Here is a 21141-nt window from a genome sequence, read left to right on the forward strand (position 1 = left end):
GCACTGCCTCTGTCAGAAGACAGGATACTGGGCTAGATGGACCATTGGTCTGACCCAGTATGGTTGTTCTTATGTACAGTAAAAATTATAGTAGATTTTTGCCTTTGAGAAGGATTTAATATTCGATCGTATGCTGCCCTTAATGAATATTTGGGAACCAGGTTCAACACACATGCGGAAAATCACTAAGGGCTGGATTGAGAGGCAAAATAAGAGTTGAGAACGGCACTCCCCATTGGTGGATGAAATGAAAATGAAGATGTTTTGACACCAGGCCAGGAAATCTGTCAGACTGGAAATCACATGATCCAACAGAATACATTTGTGCTAGAAAAAGAAAAAAATTGAATTAAAAATTCCAATAGAAAAATCACAGTAAAATATAGGAAGTGCAATACTAGAAACACTGGTGTCATTGCTAAAACTACTAGCAACTAGTTACTTATAAATATTTTCAATGATTATTTGCTATTAAGCTATAACTTAAATAGCACAATGATACCCATCTGCACAACGTTGACAAAGGTAAATGATGGAAGTGCTACGAGTAATAAGAATAGTAAAAACATCTTTTTAAAAATAAATTAGAAGGAGCAAAGCTGTATTTAAAATTCATTACAAGAAAGTGCAATTCAGGAAATCAGCAGCAGATAAGACACATTTGTGAACTGCTAGGAGAAGTTATGCAGACATATACTTTGTCCTTGGTCCTGCGATGAGTGCAGGGCCTGGACTAGATGACCTCTCGAAGTCCCTTCCAGTCCTATGATTCTATATAAACTGATAAGGGATTCAATACTCAAAATATATGACACACTTTTTTGGGGGTGGGGGCAGGGGGAGGTGCATGTAAACTGTGCAGTCGTTTCTGCCCCCTGCTCATCCCCCCTTTGAAGAGGGGCGGCTCTAGGTATTTTGCCGCCCCAAGCACGGCAGGCAGGCTGTCTTCGGCAGCGCACCTGCGGGAGGTCTCCAGTCCCGCGGATTTGGCGGCACGCCTGCCGGAGGTCCGCCGAAGCTGCAGGACCAGCAGACTCTCTGCAGGCATGCCACTGAAGGCAACCTGCCTGCTGCCCTCACGGCGACCGGCAGAGCGCCCCCCGCGGCTTGCTGCCCCAAGCACGCGCTTGGAGCGCTGGTGCCTGGACCCGCCCTTGCCTTTGAAACCCTGTGAATGGAAGGCAGCAGATTTTAATCCCAAGTAAGGGCACAGAGAGGGCAGTGGCTTCAGCAGATATTACTGAGCATGCTCAATCCATTCGCACATGCTCAGTACAAGTTAATAGCAAGTTCTGTCAGGTAGCAGGTTTTGACATTACACCTGCTGGCAGCTGCTGTTCTCTGCCTCCCCCCACTCTGAAGGCAGCCCCCACCAGCAGCAGCACAGAGGGAAGCACAAGCGATGGCGGGGGGGGGGGGTAGAGAGCAGCCCATGACCCACATCCAACCCGCCAGGGCATGCTGCCAAGGGCAGGTGGAGGGTCTGGGGCTCCCCACAGCAGCCCAGACTGACCTGCTCCGGTCCATGCTCCTGGGCCCTGCCCCCTGCAGCCAGTTCCCCCTGCCCAGGCAGAGCTTATGGACTGCAAGTGGTCGAAGGCGGTGGAAGCTGAGGAGCAGCTGCAGCCCTGAGCAGCAAGAGGCGATGGGAGCACCACAGCCACCCGCACCATAGAATCGTAGAACGGGAAGGGACCTTGAGAGGGCTCTAGTCCAGCCCCCTGCACTCACGGCAGGACCAAGCACCATCTATCACATCCCTGACAGGTGTTTGTCTAACCTGCTCTTAAAAATCGCCAATGACGGAGATTCCACCACCTCCCCAGGCAATTTATTCCAGTGCTTAACCACCCTGACAGGAAGTTTTTCCTAATCTCCAAGCTAAACTGCCCCGGCTTCAATTTAAGCCCATAGCTTCTTGTCCTGTCCTCAGAGGTTAAGGAGAACCATTTTTCTCCCTCCTTCTTGTAATAACCTTTTATGTACTTGAAAACTGTTATCAGGTCCCCCCCTCAGTCTTCTCCCAAACTGAACTAAACAAACCCAATTTTTTCAAGCTTCCCTCATAGCTCATGTTTTCTAGACCTTTCATCATTTTTGTTGCTCTTCGTTGGACTCTCCCCAATTTGTCCACATTTTCCCTGAAATGTGGTGCCCAGAACTGGATACAATGCTCCAGGTGAGACCTAATCAGAGCCGAGTAGAATGGAAAAATTACTGCTCGTGTCTTGCTTACGACACTCCTGCTAACCCATCCCAGAATGATGTTTGCTTTTTTTGTAAGTGTAACAGTGTTGACTCATATGTAGCTTGTGATCCGCTATCACCCCAGATCCCTTTCTGCAGGACTCCTTCCCAGGCAGTCATTTCCCACTTTGTATGTGTGCAACTGATGGTTCCTTCCTAAGGGGAACACTTTGCATTTGTCCTTATTGAATTTCATCCTATTTACCTCAGACCATTTCATCCAGATCATTTTGAATTTTAATCCTATCCTCCAAAGCACTTGCAACCCCTCCCAGCTTGGTATCGTCCGCACACTTTATAAGTGCACTCTCTCTGCCATTCTCTAAAGCATTAATGAAGCTATTGAACAGAACGGGACCCAGAACCGATCCCTGTGGGACCCCGCTCGTTATGCCCTTCCAGCATGACTGTGAACCACTGATAACTGCTCTCTGGGAACGTTTTCCAACCAGCTTTGCACCCACCTTATTGTAGCTTCACCTAGGTTGAACTCCCATTATCCTTACTGTGCTGTTTCCCCTCCTGCCGTTCAAGCTGTTCTCTCCCTGTATGTGCTGTAATACATGTTCCCTGTATTCTTCATACTGCAGAAAAAAATTGACTCCAACTGTGACACTGGCAGACCAGGTGCCAGCTCATGCCAAGCCCCCTAGGCCCCAGCTGAACACAGACCATGCATAGCTGGAAACCAGTCTGGCTCCCGTGTGTTAATGTTGTTCAAATAGACGTTAAGCTTCTAAGAATGTGTTTAGACTTTATGAAATGCTTGTAGGCTGCTGCATGTATTGATCTCACTGCTCAGCAGCCCATTGTACGGTGATCGTGTTTGCATTGTAAACCTGTCTCTGTAAGACACCACACAGGAAAGCGGCATTATCTGTCAGCTGCAGGGTTCTACAGATGATGCTCGGTCCTGCCCACCAAGGAGGCCCATTGAAACCAAACGAACAATCGTGAAACATGAAAGAACAGACTTGAATTGCTTTCCTCCCCACTCCACCAAGAGAAACCGTGTGAATGAGCCCATCAGTTCGGACTCTGGGGAGAAGGGGATAAAAAGCCCCAATAAGGAGAATTTGGGGTCCCCCTGCTGCTTGAGGTTTGGGAGGACACACATTTCTAAGCATGAGGAAGGGGGCCCGGGTTAGCCCTAAGAGATGTACAGCACTGCCAGATTACAGCAGCTCTATCACCTGTTGTAACTCATTTGCGTGGGTATGTTTACCTGCTTTAACCATGTAAATAACGCTCATTTCTTTTCCTTACTTAATAAATCTGTAGATCGTTTACTCTAGGATTGTCTTTGGTGTGAGATCTAAAGTGAAATTGACCTGGGGTAAGTAACTGGTCCTTTGGGACTAGGAACAACCTGAATATCCTTGTGATTTTGGGTGTAAGTGACCATCTATCGCACAGGCAAGCTTGCCTGGGTGGCCAGACAGACCAGAGTACCCCAGGAGACGGTCTGTGACTCCATGGTAAGACGGTTACAGTGCCTGAGGAATTTATACTTGGTTGGTGAAATCTCAGTATAGAACTCACAGCCAATCTGGAGTTTGTGCCCTGGTTTTTAACAGTCTGCCCTGAGGTTGGTACTCGTGCCCTTCCAGACAGCTCAATGGGGGGCAGATACCCTGTATTCGACATACACCAGGGAAAGATTGAAACTCACTTTCAGTGAAAAACAAAGCAAAACTGGTAACAAACAGCAGACTAGTTACAAGCTGCCTTCAACCTAAACTTTGAGGTGCCCAGATACTCATGGACTTGAACGGGGACAGATGGCAAAAAGCTCCAGAAATTCCATTATATTCAGTGTTACGTGATCTGTACCCTCAGTTTTGCAGAGAAGGCCATGTTTGGTGCCTGCCAGAGCACTACTGGTACCAGAGGCACACTGCCCCCTCTCCTTAGTGATGCACCTCTGTGCAGGAGCCCTGGCACCACCCTGCTGCCTGCCCCACAGCACTGTGAGCATGAGACCGGGGTCAGGAGCAGCTCAACTTCCTTGTAGGTCAGAGGCGAATGGGAGGCAGCAGACATGGCTGGGATTCTGCCACTGGTAAATGGTAGCTCCCCCAAAAAAAGTTTGGGAGACATTGCTGTAAGTTCATTGGGGCCTGCCTGGTTGAGCATTTTTGCCCGTCCTGTTGCAAATGTTCTCTCATCACTAGCCCAGTCTTCAGCCTTGCACAGCAGCACCTGCTGCGTATGTTCAATCCCCTGAAACTCCATTGGCCTGACAAGTTATGATACAAGTGTTGCCAAAGTATAAGGAGGAAAAAAAGAAAAAGAACAGGGCCCTCACCTGTGTCTCAGGGGAGGGTACAACACACCCAGGATAGGGTTACAGGTTGTGTTTGATCCCATGGCCACGTGATTCTCACCGGGAGCTGGACTACACGGGTATTATACCACTACAGTTCTACCCGTCAACTTCGCCACGTAGACAAGCCCTCACTCTGCGCCCCTCCTCGGAGCGATTCGTGATGAACCTGGGAAATCAGCGTCTCGGCTGTGCCAGGACAGAGAAGAGCCGGGTGGGGGTGGAAAATGGAAACATTTACCAGGGAGCTGAAGATTTTGTTTTCGAAGTACTCGTGTAGCTGCCAAATCTCTTGGATGAAGCAGGAGTGTGAAAAGCCACTGCCGGGGGAAAAGGCTCCTTTATTTTATTGTTAAATGCCAAGTTCTAGCTCCAGCATCTGGCTCTTTAGACAAAGTAGAAAATAGAACAGGCCCCGGGGCTTTTCCATTCCCAAGCACTTTTTTTTCCAAACATTTCAAAATGCTTCATTACTATTAAGTCTCACAACCTGGTTGGGGTCACGCACGCAAATACCTGGGGTGTCCTGACCCCACGCCAATGCTTTAGATACAAGTCCCTCCTTCCTTCCTTGTGGAGAAAAAAATGGAGTCCAAAATGTCCCGGCTGGACTGACCCTCCCAGCAAAGCGCCGAGGGCTGTGGCAGGTATCCCGGGGAAGGAGTTCCTGCAGTGAGGTCCCTGGTCAGAAAAGACCCTACCCTCAGCCCCTCTCAGGGGAAAGTCAGCCAGACAGCACGTACCACCCCGCTGAGTTGAACAGCCTTAGAGGGACAGAGGGGAATAGTCACTGGGTTGTTAGAGTGGTTGGCTGGGGTGGCTACAGTAGCACCGTTCCCAGCCAGGTCATGCACAGCAACTCCCTAGAGCGTCACCGTCATTTTGACCAGACCTGTAGACCCCACTGGAAGCCCTCCTGGGCCCTGTTCACTGATGGACTCAGACCTATGAGCTGCAGTTTCCCTGCATCTTTAGCAGGTCAGAGTCTTGGTTCATTTAGGGGAGGGTCATTTCGCCCACAGGTTTGTGCTTTCTGTCCCATGCCCCAGTGTCCCTGTAAAACCACATTTATCAGTCTCCGACTCGTCAGTCCCCTAGACACACTGCCCCCACGAGTACAGTGACTAGTTGTGCTGCCACCAATGCAGTGGGGGGGGGGGAGGCTGAGTTAAGGTGGCAAACGAGAGTTGACACAGCTGAGCGCTAACGGAACCCAGATCTTTTCTGGCACTGGATAAAAATGCAGGTGGGGGGCAGAGGAAACAGAGAACACGAATCAGCCAAACTGATTCCATGAAGCAGCAGCAGGTGTTTCCATGTTACACACCTGCTGTTGCTTTAATGCCAAGCCTCCAGCAGAACAGACACAAGAAGCTAGACCCAGCAACCCTCTGATTCAGAACCTCCCCCCCGCCCCAGATAGGCCATGGGGAGAGCAGGCAGCTGAGGGTTACTCTACGAGTCCCTCCCGTACAGTGTCAGCACATCCTGACAGAACAGGGATGGCGCCCAAAGCATCCAAGCCACCCCAGCTAACCGGATTGCTCTCCCGTCCCACCGCTAACTTCCTTAGGGGACAAGGAAGCCAAGCTCAAGTGCTAGATAACCCTCCCAACCCCCTCCCGTCTGCCCTGTGTCTGAGCCAGCAGGAAACAGGTCACCAGGACAGTACCTGATCTCCCCAAGCCCCCAAGCGAGTCAGCGCCAGAACTCAGGAGCTCACGGCTCCTAGGCTGTGGCTCACAACATACCTGCCTCTGTGGCTACATTTCGTGAGCTGTTCGCTCCGAGGCTATGTCTACTCTCCGTGCGAGGGCACGAGGCTCCTGCTTGTGCACGCACACTCGCACCAAGCTAGCACAAGTATCACTAGCAGTTTTGCGGCAGCAGCACGGGTAGCGGAGGCACAGCTGAGCCGTGCAGAACACAGACCTGCTGCTTTCAGGCGTGTTTGTACTCGGCCCAGCTCAGTCATGTCTCCATTGCTGCCACAGCCAGACTGCTAGTGATACTTGTGCTCGCCCGCTGAGCGCCAGTGTACGTGTGCGCACGCTGGGGCCGCTGGCCGAAGTGGGATTTGAGAGGTGCAGAGGCCATCTGCATGGGCTGAATTTCCCCCGCAATGCTCTCGCCGTTAGACCTGCTGGACAAAATTCAGCCACAACTCCTGTTGAGGGCAGTCTGTTTATTGGCCCTCTCTTGCACAGCGCCCGTGGAAGTCCGGGATCCTCCAATGCCTGCTCTCTCCTCTGCCCACCTCCCCTGCTGCTGGGCAGCGCTGACCTCTCACATGGATTTCTTTTCCAGAAGCTGCACAAGATGCTGTGTGCTGAGCCCCTCCCAGGCGGTGCTGCATGCTCTCCTGGGCATCGGCAGGTGGGCAGAACGCTCTGCGCCACAAGCAGCCCAGCCCCACATCTCTAGATGGCTAATGCCCGCCTCCCAGCTTTATCCCATGAGCTCAGCATCACAAGCGGGGCTCTTGTAACCGGCCTGCGGGAACCTGCTTCACAAGGCTCCCTCTGCACCTGCTGGGGCAAGGAGCTTTCTTCAGCCCTTGGGGGGTTACTGGGTGTGTTCCTACTTGACCCTTCAGGGTGCTCCACGCTGGACACGATGAAAGAAACAAAACTCATCTGTACCCCCTGTCGGGTCTTTTCTCCAGATAAACTTTGGTACGTTTCTAATAGAACTGCCTTGAAACAAAGCACGTGGGATATCCTGTACCCAAGGCTGGACGACTGGTTGGCCTGTCTGCGACAGCCCAGCCAGCTTGTTTCTTTAAGTAGTGAAATACACGCAAACACTGGCAATGCTTCATCTCCTGTTTATAGTATGAGACCAAGGCCAAACAAATCACTGGTGTATTGCCACTGAAGTCAGGATATTTACATCAGGGATGCCTTTGGCCTATAGATTTGAGGAGGACTCATTCTCAGGAGCATTTCTGAAATTTGCATGGCGATTACTTGGGGCGTTTTCAAACGGCAAATCCACTCACGTCCTTTCTCTGGGCACCACTTTGAAGGACAGCCTGATCCTCCGCTGGTGTAAACTGGGATAGCGCCTTTGAGGTCACTGCTGCGACACCAGTTCACACCAGCTGAGGATCTGGCCTTAACTGGGCATCCCCTCGAACAGGTGGCTTGGGTCTGGTTTTCATTTCCAGCTGTTGTACTCGAGTCCCGGTTTCTCCCTTCACTGGTCTGCTGTGGATGATAACTTGATTTTGCAGCTGAACACGAGACACATATTAAGCCACCTCAACCACTCCCAGGGTGACCAGATGAGAGGGAGAAAATATCGGGACACAAGGGGCAGGGGAGGGAGTCCGCCAGCAAAGCAAAAAAAAAAAAAAAAAAGAGCCAAGTGCTGCCGGCGGAGCAAAAAATATTGGGACAAAGATCGGTCAGAACGTGGGACAAACACCTGAATATCGAGACGTCTGGTCACCCTAACCACTCCTCCCCTTTGCCATGGCAGCACCGCTCCCCCAGGCTTTGCTCAATCTTCTTGTAAAAGGTCCCAGCTTTGGGGCTTCCACAGCTTCCTCTGGGAGACCGTGTCACAGACAAGTAGGACTGAGATTCAGCCTACATTTACCATTGCTCCGTTTCCGCCTGTTATTTCCAATGATTCCCCCTTCACCACGCTAGACATCTCGTCTCCTTCCTTTGGTTATTACTCTGCTCAGTGATCTCCAGTCATACACCCATCGATTTGGCCTCTCTCCTGTGTGAGCTCCCTTGTGCTGAACAGTTCATTGCTTGTTTCTGAAAGTCGCTCTCTGACAGCCTTCCCTGGCTGAGCAGAAGTTCATACACCTGAAAGAATTCCTGCCATTCCTAAGTCCATAAGGCGGCCACTTTGCTGAGGAGTTTTTCCCCAGATATGTGTTTCTACTTCTCCCCATATTTAAAAGGGGTAGATGGTTACCCTGGATTTCTTGTGGCTCGTTAGATGTTCACAGCAATTGGGAGAATCTCCAATATCTTTTTGTTGATCTTCACTCACCCAAGAGATTTTCCTGGATTCAGTTCCCAATGCTTGAGATGTTCATCTGCCATCTCCTTCCAGATGGACTATTACCCCGGTGCCTCATTGCCAGGAAAAGGAAAGTCCTCGACAATGACCACCCGGAATGGGAGCTCCCCACTCAGCTCCTCCGTGTGCAGGTGGGTTTCCAGGGGACACTGCAGACGTTCACCCTGGGGGCAGACGGGTGCGTATCCCCCACCCACATGTGCTCTGTCCCCATGGAGGGTTCGCTGATGCTTGAGGAGATGATGCTTCTGAATGAAGCCCTTTCCGCACTGGGTGCACCAGTAAGGTCTCTCCCCCGTGTGAGTCTTACAGTGGCGTTTCAAGTTCTTGCTCTTCTGGAAGCTCTTCCCGCACTCGCTGCAGGTGTAAAGCCGGACCCCTGTGTGCTGGTGCTGATGCATCCTGAGGAGCTGGAGAGTCCTGACGGCGTCTCCGCAAAGGGTGCAGCTGTAGGGCTTCTCACCAGCATGCGTCCTCTGGTGCGTCACCAGAGACTGCTTGTGCCGAAAGTTCTTGCCGCAGTCGCAGCAGATGAAGGGACTCTCCCCGGTGTGAGTTTGCTGGTGAACTTTCAGCACCCGGTGTGTCCGGAAGCTCTTCCCGCACTCGCTGCACAGGTAGGGCCGCTCGCCCGTGTGGATTCTCCGGTGGATCTTCAGGCACTCGCCGGTGCTGAAGCTCTTCCCGCACTCGCTGCACAGGTAGGGCCGCTCGCCCGTGTGGGTTCTCTGGTGCGTCACCAGGTGCTGCTTCTGGATGAAGCTTTTCCCGCACTCGGTGCAGAGGAACGGGCGCTCCCCTGTGTGCATGTGAAAATGGCGCTTCAGGTTCTCGCTCCTCCGGAAGCCCTTCCCACACTCGCTGCAGGTGTGCTCGGAGGCCTTCTGCGCAGCGTGACTTTGCCGATGCTGTTGGAGCTGCTTGTGCACCGCGAAGCCTGCTCCGCAGTCGTTACACGTGTAGGTGCTCCCCCCGGCGTGAGTTCTCGCGTGCCTCACGAGCGACTGCCTGTGGCTGAAGCTCTTCCCGCAAGCCTCGCACACGTGGAGCCTCTTTCCCGTGTGGGTTTGCTGGTGAACGCCGAGATCCCTGCGTAACCGGAAGCTCTTCCCGCACTCATTGCACAGGTAGGGCCGCTCGCCCGTGTGGATCCTCTGGTGCTTCACCAGGTGCTGCTTCTGGACGAAGCTCTTCTCGCACGCCGTGCACGCGAAGGGTCGCTCCCCTGTGTGGATCCGATTGTGCCGCTTCAGGTGCTCGCTCTTCTGGAAGTTTTTCCCACACTCGTTGCACGTATGGGGCCGCTCCCCCATGTGGATCTGCTGCTGCAGTTTGAGATGCACGGACGTGGAAAAGCTTTCCCCGCAGCCAGGGCTTCTGTTAGGTTTCTCTCCAGCGTGAATTCTCTGGTGGACCCTAAGGGTTTGCTTACAGCTGAAACTTCTCCCACAGTCATTACGTATGTGCAGCTCCTCCCCAGCGTGAACCTGAAGAACCCTGCACGTCTGGAAGCCTTCCCCGCCCTCGCTGCAATGAAACGCCCTCTCTCCCAGGTGGGTGCTCTGGTGTGTTTTAAAGCGGGCAGACGTGCTGAAGCTCCTCCTGCACTGGGGGCAGTTATACGGTGCCACCCCTGAATGGGTTCTCTGATGCGTTAACAGATGGTGCTTTTGGCGAAAGCTCTTTCCACACTCCGGGCAGGGGTAGGGTCTCTCCCCGCTGTGCGTCCAAAAGTGGCGTTTCAGATTCCCGCGCTTCTGGAAACTTTTCCCACATTCGCTACATTTGTGAGGTTTCTCATCTGGACTGAGCTGCTGTGGATTTGTGGTTCCAACATGCTTTCCTTTCAGGTGGGCTTGAGCTCGTTTGTGTCTCCTCCCCACAGCAAGGTTGCCCTGGATAGAAAAAAGCAAATTATATTCCTTTTCCGGGTCTCTGAATGGTGTCTTGAGTTGTCCCAGGTTCTCAGCAGTTTCCTTATCATCCTCATCCTCCTTAATTAGGAGCCTGAAATCAGCTGCTGGAATTAAAAAGAAAAAAACATTCTGGGCATCCACATGTGCTGGTTGCAAAGACCAAATATGTTACCAACTAACACTTGCTTCCAAGACATTTCAGCCCTTGTCACGCAGGTCTGCTACAGCTGCGGCTCAATGCACTGCGAGCAGCAAGTGTGAGCCTGGCCTAATTACGGGTCGGATTCTGCCACTCTTGCATTAGGCACGCCCATTGAAATCAGTGGGACTACCTTGCATTAGGCACGCCCATTGAAATCAGCGGGACTATCTTTGGAGTAAGGTGAGATACGGGTGACAAAAATCTGGCTGGATGTTAGAACAGTTTTCCAAAAAGTGTGTGGTATTGAATTAAGTTGTAAGGTCGATGTAGCTAAGGGCTTGGCTACACTGGAGAGTTGCAGCACTGATGGAGGCTTTCCAGCGCTGCAACTTAGTAACTGTCCACACCTGCAAGGCAAATCCAGCGCTGCAACTCCCTGGCTGCAGCGCTGGCTGTACACCTGGTCTGCTTGGGGTATAACGATTGCAGCGTTGGTGATGCAGCACTGCTCGTCAAGTGTGGCCACACACCAGCGCTGTTATTGGCCTCCAAGGTATTAGGAGATATCCCAGAATGCTTTTAACTAAAGAACTCTCTTTGTTTTCTTGTGATGCCTCTCTTTGTTTTGTTGTGAACTCGGGGCTCCGGGAGCTGCTTATCTAAAAAACAAACACAGCTCCTGTTTGCTGTGATCAATCTGTAACTGACTGAACAATCAATTGAGATAACCCACTACCTTGCTGTGAAAGAGGCAGGCAGGGGGAGTGTTTGCTTGAGGAGAGAAACAGCGGGGGGAGGGGGAGAAAGGGAGTCCGTTGGAGCAGCTGCTTATCTGGTCTGCAGGCTATTTGCAGTTAAGAGTGAATGAGGGCTCGAGGAAATTTTCAGATTTTGCAAGGCAGGGAGCTGATACACAGTGTCGGCTCCAAAAATCCACTCTCTCTCTCTGTCTCCCCCATGCTCCCTGTCACACTCCAGCCCACCCCCCTCTTTTGAAAAGCACGTTGCTGCCACTTGAACGCTGGGATAGCTGCCCATAATGCACCGCTCCCAATGCTGCTGCAGATGCTGCAAATGTGGCCACACTGCAGCGCTGGTAGCTGTGAGTGTGGCCACACACCAGCGCTTTCCCTACACAGCTGTACGAACACAGCTGTAACTCCCAGCGCTGCACAGCTGTAAGTGTAGCCATACCCTGAGGGCGTCTCTGAAGCAGACTTCAGGAGCACACTTGCAGGAGTAAGTCCTGTTCAGATAACAACAGGTTTCACAGCATGGACCCCTCAGGGTATGTTTACACTACCCGCAGGATCAGCAGGCAGTGATGGAGCCAACAGGGGTTGATTTATCGCGTCTAGTGTAGACATGATAAATCGACCCCCAAGCGCTCTCCCATCGACTCCTGGACTAAACCACTACCACGAGAGGCATAGGCAGAGTCGACGGGGGAGCAGCAGCAGTCGACAAAACACAGTGAAGACACCGTGGTAAGTTGATTTAAGTAAGTCGACTTCAGCTGAAGCTGCATAACTTAGATCGATCCCCCTCCCAGTGTAGACCAGGCCTCAGAGAGTTTTCCTGGATATTTGGATATCAACCCATTCTGCGTTTGCTCTAAAAATCCTTGAATCTTCCATTCCAGCTCCACACTCCATTGGATCTCGTCCTCCAGTTAATCTCCCCAAAACAAAAATTCATTCTTTTCACTAGACAGTAAACTCTCCCATGGGTCCCTCCCTGGGATTGATAACGGCCTGGATCACTTTCCCAGTATAGCCCAACACACATACTCATCTCTGATTGCTGCTCTTGTCTCAGATGGTAACAATCTGCTCACCGTTTCTATGGCAGGGAAGCTAGTAAAGTTCCTACTCACTCTCAGGTAATTCTATTTCTTCCAGATCCCGATGCTCCCAGAACAATGGCTCTTCCTCCGGATTGTTCAGCAACACAAAAGCAGCTCTGGGAACTGGATACCCTGTTCACAAAGACAGGATTACACAACAGTCTGCAAGGTTCTCCTTCCACCCTGTGCTTGACTTCCCCATTCCCACCCCCTGGAGCAAGAGGCTCTCAACAGCGCTAGCAATCCACACCCGCATCTGAGCAGCATCACTCGCAGCAGGGCCAGGACTCGGCACTTCAATGTTCGTTTGCAAAAACTCTGCAGCTTTTTATGTACCACGAAAGCTGCAGGCTCGGATATTTGCGTCAACCTCTGATCCCAGCCAGGAACGTCAAAGCTCCTCCAACACGCAGTCAAACAATGAAAACTGCTCTTTACCTAGTGAAATCAGATGATCATAATTCTCCCTCATCACCTCCCGGTACAGCGCCTTCTGCCGTTCTGTCAATTTCTCCCACTCCTCAAGGGTGAAATAGACAGTGACGTCCTCAAATGTCACTGGCACCTGAAATCCAGAAGGACACACTCAGTACCTACTGCTGACACCCTGAGACTCAGCCAGGCAGAGGGACGTGTTTCTATGCTGTGCAGCATGTTTTTATTCTGCTGTGGATGTTTCATACACAGTCTCATTTTTGGACACGTGTAAACTCCCAGGAATAGGAACTGCGTTTGGTACAGAGTCACTGCTCACTAATTTATCCAGTGGTATCTGAGCACCTCAACAAAAAGATAAAAAGCCCCAAAGGAGCTTAGAAGTTGTAGTCTGAACTTTACTGCTGCTGCTACATGGCTTCCTCATTGCTCCATCTCTATGCACACAGGCCTCTCCTCCACTCTTCCTGGACAACTGGAAGTCTTAGTCTCACACAATACATTGGCCAATCACTTGCTATAGGCCCCTTCTGACCAACCAGAACCTCCCGAGCAACATCTGGTCAGTGACATAGGAGCTTGCATGAGAGAAAAGTAAAGTCGTGATTGGTTGGAGGCACTTTACTAGCCAGAGGTTTTGTCTTTTGAGTATATAGTTCTGCACCCTGCCTTTCTGTGCCCCACTAGTGGGTTATTCCTTACAGTGTGTTGACTCCATCACCTCTATAAATTGCACATATACAATCTCCACACCTAATAGGAGATTACGGCTTCTCGCGAAAACACATCTCCATGGTCTATCTCACAGGGGGCTGATTCAAAGCCTACTGAAATCTTCGGATGCATAGAATGGAACACACAGAATAGAACACATAGAATGGACTCCAAAGAGAGACTGCTGAACTCGAATTAATATGCAGATTAGATATAATTAACTCAGGCTTAAACAGGGACTGGGAATGGTTGGGTCATTGCACTAATTGAATCTATGTTAAGTTCTCCTCACACCTTCTGTGGGTCATCTTAATTATCACTTCAAAAGGTTTTTTTCTCTTGCTGATGATAGCTCATCTCAATTGATTAGACTCTTCTTGTTGGTATGAGTACTTCCAGCTTGTCATGTTCTCTGTATGTCTAAATATCTCCTGTCTGTGTGTTCCATTCTATGCAGCCGAAGAAGTGAGCTGCAGCTGAAATAAATTTGTTAGTCTCTAAGGTGCCACACGTACTCCTGTTCTTTTTGGGGATACAGACTAACAGGGCTACTACTCTGAAACTAGCCAACAAGCAACTCACAAGCCAATTAACCCCAAAACAAGCCCAAATTTCTGCATTTTTTCCCACAGGTTTGGCACGTCTGCCCTGTTGGTGCAAGGGGATTAGAGAGACAAGGTGGGTGAGGTCAGATCTTTAACTGGACCAGCTTCTGCTGGGGAGAGAGAGAAGCGGCTCCAGCAAGAGAGATTCCCTCACCCGCCTCCTCTCTCTGCCCAGCCAACACATTGGGAAGGGCAGAAGGGTGGAGCGTTACCTGCAGGGGGCCAGGGGACACGCTGCATGTCAGGAGCGCCCTGGTCGGGCTCTTTGCTCCAATCTCGGGCCCCGATCCTAGCGCACACGCCACGTGCTGGGCAAGGCTTGGCTGGAGCCCAGTCCCGGCTCCAGGGCTTAGCCCCATGGAGTGCAGGTGCCCAGCGGCGTGGGGCCAGGGGAACCCACCCCCTGCCTGGCACCAGCTGATGGCAGCCCCGGGACTCCCCCCAGTTACAGCCCCATGCCCGGGGGCCGCCCCCAGCTCCCCTGAGCGCGAGGCGGGGGCAGCAGCGGGGCAGGTGTTCCCGGGAGCAGGGGCAGCTGCTCCCCGCAGCCTCCGAGGAGGCCGCCAGGGCCCGGCGAGGCGGGGTGCGGGGTCCCCGCGAGCGGCCCAGCCCCTCTCCCCGGGCCCCTCCCTCGCCCTGCTGGGAGCCACCGCCCGGTCCCGCCCAGCACCCGCAGCTTCCCCCGGCTCCTACCCGAGCACGGGCCCCGCCAGCCATGGCCCGGGCGCCGCTGCAGCCGAGCGGGGACCCCGCCGAGCCCCGCGCCCGAGTCCCGCCCCCTGCACATGGGATCCGCCGGCTCCCCGCACGCTCCCGCTCCGCCCGGGCAGCGCCTCCTGCGGGGCTCTCTGACCCCCCCCCCGCGCCACGTGTGTGTAATTACCGGAGACCCCGCCCCCCCGCGCGAACGGGCAGGAGCTCCAGGGCCCAGCCCCCGCGGCTTTCACCACCCCTCCGCGATGGGGCGGGGGTCGCGGCCAGGCCATCTGTAAGGCGCCAGTACCAGAAGTTCATGGGTGGCAAGTTTGTACGCCGCCCATGCAGAAGCAGAAGTTGGTTCTGGGTCGAAAAACCGCCCACTCTAAAGCGTGTTAGGGGCGGGGCTGGTTCCTCCCATTAGCTACTTGCCCCAGCCCCAGGGTGACTGGTGGAGAAGGGGGTGGGGGGGCTTTGATAGCAGCCTTCAACTACCTGAAGGGGGGTTCCAAAGAGGGTGGATCTAGACTGTTCTCAGTGGTGGCAGGTGACAGAACAAGGAGCAATGTTCTCAAGTTGCAGTGGGGGAGGTCTAGGTTGGATATTAGGAAACACTATTTCACTAGTAGGGTGGTGAAGCACTGGAATGGGTTACCTAGGGAGGTGGTGGAATCTTCTTCCTTAGAGGTTTCTAAGGTCAGGCTTGACAAAGCCCTGGCTGGGATGATTTAGTTGGGATTGGTCCTGCTTTGAGCAGGGGGTTGGACTAGATACCTCCTGAGGTCCCTTCCAACCCTGAGATTCCAGGATACTATGCCCAGTACTTTCTTTCCAGCAGAGGTGGTTTAGGGGTTGGTCAGAGGAGGCAATTTTTTGTTGTGTGAGGTGATGATGCAAATCAGGAAGGGTAAAAAGGGCACGCTTGGCAGAGGCAAAGGGGGCACGCTTGGCAGAGGCGAAGGGGGCATGCTTGGCAGAAGTAAGCTAAGACTTGTGGTCAAAACGCGCTGCACATTCTAACTCCAATAAAAGGAGATAAGTTGTGCCCCTGGGCACAGCTTGTCTAACTCACAGTTAAAACAATTGGCTACAAGAAAATACATAAGTATAAATTATACAGTCAAAGCCACACAAGGAAATAAGCAAGCATAAATTATACAGCCAAGGTGACAACTGTAACCACGATAAAGATTTGGTTGACCCTAATTGGTCAATCTGTTTTAAGACATGGTGGACAGATCAGATAAAAAGTACAAAGGCACAGGACTGTGTGTGTGTTTCGGACATAAGGGAAACCTGACCCACACCCCCTGAACCTAAGGGACGTGCACTTCGCGACCGTCTGTACCTGGCCATGCGGAAAACGGCCGACTGAAGGGTAACGTATTCTCGGGTGAATGCAGGCTAAGGTTATGGAGTGAAGAAGTCTGGTTGCTCGGGCAGACTTGATCTCAAGTTGTATCGATACTATAGTGTTAAAATAGCAGTAAGTAGCTAATGAATAATAATTTTACATGTACTTGTGCTTGTCTTCAGTATAACTTGCCATTTATATTAATCCTTATTCCATGCTGGTCTTTAATCTTGCTTTTCTTATTTTGTCCGTGTTGCTTTTATAGTTGAAAGTTGCTAAAAACCTTTTTGGAGGCATAATCAGTAGTTTTAATTTTTCTTATACGGGCACTACTCAACCTCATTACATCTGTGTTGGGTGGTGGGAAGTAGTGATCACCCAGGGCCCAATTAGGGTCCTGACGAGTGCCTCCCTCTTCCTTTATTTCCACAGTCATGTGAAAATTAAATACTGTACAATTCACAATGGACTGAGCAAAATGCTAGTCACTAGATTGTGGAGGTTGCAGGACAAAACAAGAACACTTGGGCTTATCCTGTTTACAGTATATCTGGGGTGTAGTTGAACCCCCAGTTCTCCTTCGAAACAATAGTAAAGAATAAAATTGTCAGACACATAGAAGAACATAAATTGTTGGGCAAAAGTCAACATGGTTTCTGTAAAGGGAAATCGTGTCTTACTAATCTATTAGAGTTCTTTGAAGGGGTCAACAAACATGTGGACAAGGGGGATCCAGTGGACATAGTGTACTTAGATTTCCAGAAAGCCTTTGACAAGGTCCCTCACCAAAGGCTCTTATGTAAATTAAGCTGTCATGGGATAAAAGGGAAGGTCCTTTTATGGACTGAGAACTGGTTAAAAGACAGGGAACAAAGGGTAGGAATTAATGGTAAATTCTCAGAATGGAGAGGGGTAACTAGTGGTCTTCCCCAAGGGTCAGTCCTAGGACCAATCCTATTCAACTTATTCATAAATGATCTGGAGAAAGGGGTAAACAGTGAGGTGGCAAAGTTTGCAGATGATACTAAACTGCTCAAGATAGTTAAGACCAAAGCAGATTGTGAAGAACTTCAAAAAGATCTCACAAAATTAAGTGATTGGGCAACAAAATGGCAAATGAAATTTAATGTGGATAAATGTAAAGTAATGCACATTGGAAAAAATAACCCCAACTATACATACAATATGATGGGGGCTGATTTAGCTACAACGAGTCAGGAAAAAGATCTTGGAGTCATCGTGGATAGTTCTCTGAAGATGTCCACGCAGTGTGCAGAGGCAGTCAAAAAAGCAAACAGGATGTTAGGAATCATTTAAAAGGGGATAGAGAATAAGAAGGAGAATATATTATTGCCCTTATATAAATCCATGGTACGCCCACATCTCGAATACTGTGTACAGATGTGGTCTCCTCATCTCAAAAAAGATATACTGGCACTAGAAAAGGTTCAGAAAAGGGCAACTAAAATGATTAGGGGTTTGGAGAGGGTCCCATATGAGGAAAGATTAAAGAGGCTAGGACTCTTCAGCTTGGAAAAGAGGAGACTAAGGGGGGATATGATAGAGGTCTATAAAATCATGAGTGATGTGGAGAAAGTGGCTAAGGAAAAGTTATTTACTTATTCCCATAATATAAGAACTAGGGGTCACCAAATTAAATTAATGGGCAGCAGGTTTAAAACAAATAAAAGGAAATTCTTCTTCATGCAGCGCACAGTCAACCTGTGGAACTCCTTGCCTGAGGAGGTTGTGAAGGCCAGGACTATAACAGCGTTTAAAGGAGAACTGGATAAATTCATGGAGGTTAAGTCCATAAATGGCTATTAGCCAGGATGGGTAAGAATGGTGTCCCTAGCCCCTGTTTGTCAGAGGGTGGAGATGGATGGCAGGAGAGAGATCACTTGATCATTGCCTGTCTGTTCACTCCCTCTGGGGCACCTGGCATTGGCCACTGTCAGTAGACAGATACTGGGCTAGATGGACCTTTGGTCTGACCCGGTACGGCCTTTCTTATGTTCTTCAATCTATATGAACAAGTTGGCTTGATCTTATGGGAAGGGGTTGAGAAGGCTGGGGAAAGGCCGGGGGCCAGCCAGCTTGCAGGAGCCAGGGCTGGGCCTTGAGAGTTCTGTTTAGGGGCTAGCGAGCATGTTATGATTTTGTTTCATACGTAACCGTTTGTTTCCAACATTCTTTCTGTCCCTCGCTTGAATCTCAGCTCTCTGATGTTAACCGTATCCCTGTTGTCACTATACATCTACCGGAGCTGTGTGACACAGAGCGGGGATCCTGAGTGGGCGGGTTCTGTTCCTTTGGGAGCAGCGCAGCCGAGAACTCTGCGTTCAGTGGTATTAGGAGTGCAAGTGATAATGGAGGATTCAGGCCTGTATTTTTCACCTTGTTTGCCTGTTTGATTCTTGATACACTTATATTCTTACTAATATGTGTGAACAAAGGACACAGACACTGCGTGTGTTGCTTCTGCCTGGCCAGCTGGGTTTGTTAGTATCACGCGACCGGATAAGAACAGTTGAAGTGCAGAACAGATGATAACGGTCGAAGTGTTACTGGGCATGGTGGGAAGGGAATAGCCGAGCGCACTTGAAGACTGCCCAGTCCTATCTCCAGGCAGGTCGAGCAACCAGTCGGGAGGCACAAGGGGTTTGGGGGGAAGGTATAAAACACCGAAAGGCCAAAGAAACGCCTGTCCCTGACGGTAGCACAACCCCACTCCTCACCCCGCCCATGGGGTACAAAAGAGGTGGGACGAAGACCCCAGACTCGTGACCTCCCCAAATGGGACACGCCCATAACTTGTAAGGGGTGGGACCGAGGGTGTGCGTTGCAGGTATAATTATGCCTGCTAGAGGGGAATGGGGATGCAGGCAAAGCTCTGCGGCGGCGGAGCCGGGGAAGGGGGACGCGGGGCAAATGCTCTGCGGCATCGGAGCTGGGCAGGGGGGGCGCGGGGCGAACGCTCCGCGGCATTGGAGCCGGGCAGTGGGGCGCAGGGCAAACACTCCGCGGCATCGGAGCTGGGCAGGGGTGTGCGGGGCGAATGCTCTGTGGCGTCAGAGCCGGGGAAGGGGGACGCGGGGCGAACGCTCGGCGGTGTCGGGGCCGGGCAGGGGGACGCGGGGCGAACGCTCTGCAGCGTCCGAGCCGGGCAGGGGGGGCGCGGGGTGACGGCTCGGCGGTGTCGGAGCCGGGAAGGGGATGCAGGTGAAGGCTCCCGCGTGTCGGGGCCGGGCAGGGGCACGGGTGAAGGCTCCGCGGTGTCAGCGCCGGGCCGGGGGCGGGGGGGTGAAGGCTCGGCGCAGCGGAGCCGGGAAGGGGGACGAGGGTGAGTGCTCAGCGGCGCCGGAGCCGGGAAGGGGGCACGGGGTGAAGGCTCGGCGGCGTCGGAGCTGGGCAGGGGATGCGGGGTGAACGCTCCGTGGTGTTGGAGCCGGGACGCAGGGTGAACGCTCGGTGGCGTCGGAGCTGGGCAGGGGGGACGCAGGGTGAAGGCTCGCGCGCCGGAGCTGGGCAGGGGGCACGGGGTGAACGCTCTGCAGCGTCGGAGCCGGGCAGGGGCGCGGGTGAAGGCTCGGCGGCGTTGGAGCTGGGGAAGGGGGACGCGGGGTGAACGCTCGGCGGTGTTGGAGCCGGGCAGGGGGGACGTGGGGTGAACGCTCTGCGGAGTTGGAGCCGGGCAGGGGGGTGTGCGGGGTGAAGGCTCGGCGGCGTTGGAGCCGGGGAAGGGGGACGTGGGGTGAAGGCTCGGCGGCAGCGGAGCCGGGGAAGGGGGATGCGGGGTGAACGCTCCGCGGTGTCAGAGCCGGGCAGGGGGATGGGGGGGTGAAGGCTCGGCGGCGTCGGAGCCGGGGAAGGGGGACGCAGGGTGAGCGCTCAGCGGCGTTGGAGCCGGGGAAGGGGGACGCAGGGTGAACGCTCGGTGGCGTCGGAGCTGGGCAGGGGGGACGCAGGGTGAACGCTCCGCGGCGTCGGAGCTGGGCAGGGGGGGCGCGGGGCGAACACTCTGCAGTGTCGGAGCCGGGCATGGGGGGCATGGGGTGAAGGCTCGGCGGTGTTGGAGCCGGGCAGGGGGGACGCGGGGTGAACGCTCTGCGGTGTTGGAGCCGGGCAGGGGGGACGTGGGGTGAACGCTCTGCGGTGTTGGAGCCGGGCAGGGGGGACGTGGGGTGAACGCTCTGCGGTGTTGGAGCCGGGCAGGGGGGGTGCAGGGTGAACGCTCTGCGGTGTTGGAGCCGGGCAGGGGGGGTGCGGGGTGAAGGCTCGGCGGCGTTGGAGCCGGGCAGGGGGGGTGCGGGGTGAAGGCTCGGCGGCGTTGGAGCAGAGGAAGGGGGACGTGGGGTGAACGCTCGGCGGCGTCGGAGCCGGGCAGGGGGGAACGTGGGGTGAACGCTCCATGGCATCGGAGCTGGGACCAGGACACTGGGAAATAGGGCTGTGTGGCATCAGAATTACGGACAGGCTTGCTGGAAACTAACCCCACTGAAGATGGCATTGCCTGCACTTCAGACTTCTGGTCTTCTGCTGTGTCTGCGTGACAGGAACCGGGGCAGGGGGTGAATGGAAAGCCCTTGCCCAAGTGGATCAGGGCTGAGCGCTCCAGAGGGATGTTCCAAGGACTTGGCCATTGGCGGATGCCGATCACTAACCTGTACAGAGAGCGAGGGCAGCGGAGGCCTGGGAGGCTGGTGGGAGCTAATCCACAGCAGGCCCAGCCAAGACGTCCTCCCACTAAGGACAGGTCGGGGGGGGGGGTCGTGGGAAGCGTCACAAGCTGCCATTAGTGAGCGGGCAGCACGGA

At 52.9% G+C, this 21141-nt stretch overlaps 1 protein-coding gene across 2 annotated transcripts; it reads right to left on the reverse strand.

Moving 5' to 3' along the window:
- Positions 1–4966: 4966 nt before the first annotated feature.
- LOC120397106 (oocyte zinc finger protein XlCOF6-like) lies at positions 4967–15087 on the reverse strand. 2 transcript variants are annotated; one of them, XM_039522615.1, is made up of 4 exons: positions 14969–15087; positions 12960–13086; positions 12552–12653; positions 4967–10634 (listed from the first exon to the last, which is right to left on the reverse strand). In XM_039522615.1, the coding sequence occupies exons 1-4, from the start codon at positions 14990–14992 to the stop codon at positions 8659–8661; spliced, it is 2229 nt and encodes a 742-aa protein (XP_039378549.1). In that variant the 5' UTR covers positions 14993–15087; the 3' UTR covers positions 4967–8658. The 2 variants fall into 2 exon arrangements, with proteins under 2 accessions (XP_039378549.1, XP_039378548.1); XM_039522614.1 differs by having other exon boundaries at positions 4967–10637.
- Positions 15088–21141: the final 6054 nt, after the last annotated feature.

The sequence above is a fragment of the Mauremys reevesii genome, linkage group 2 (assembly GCF_016161935.1).
Source record: "Mauremys reevesii isolate NIE-2019 linkage group 2, ASM1616193v1, whole genome shotgun sequence".
Lineage (NCBI taxonomy): Eukaryota > Metazoa > Chordata > Testudines > Geoemydidae > Mauremys > Mauremys reevesii.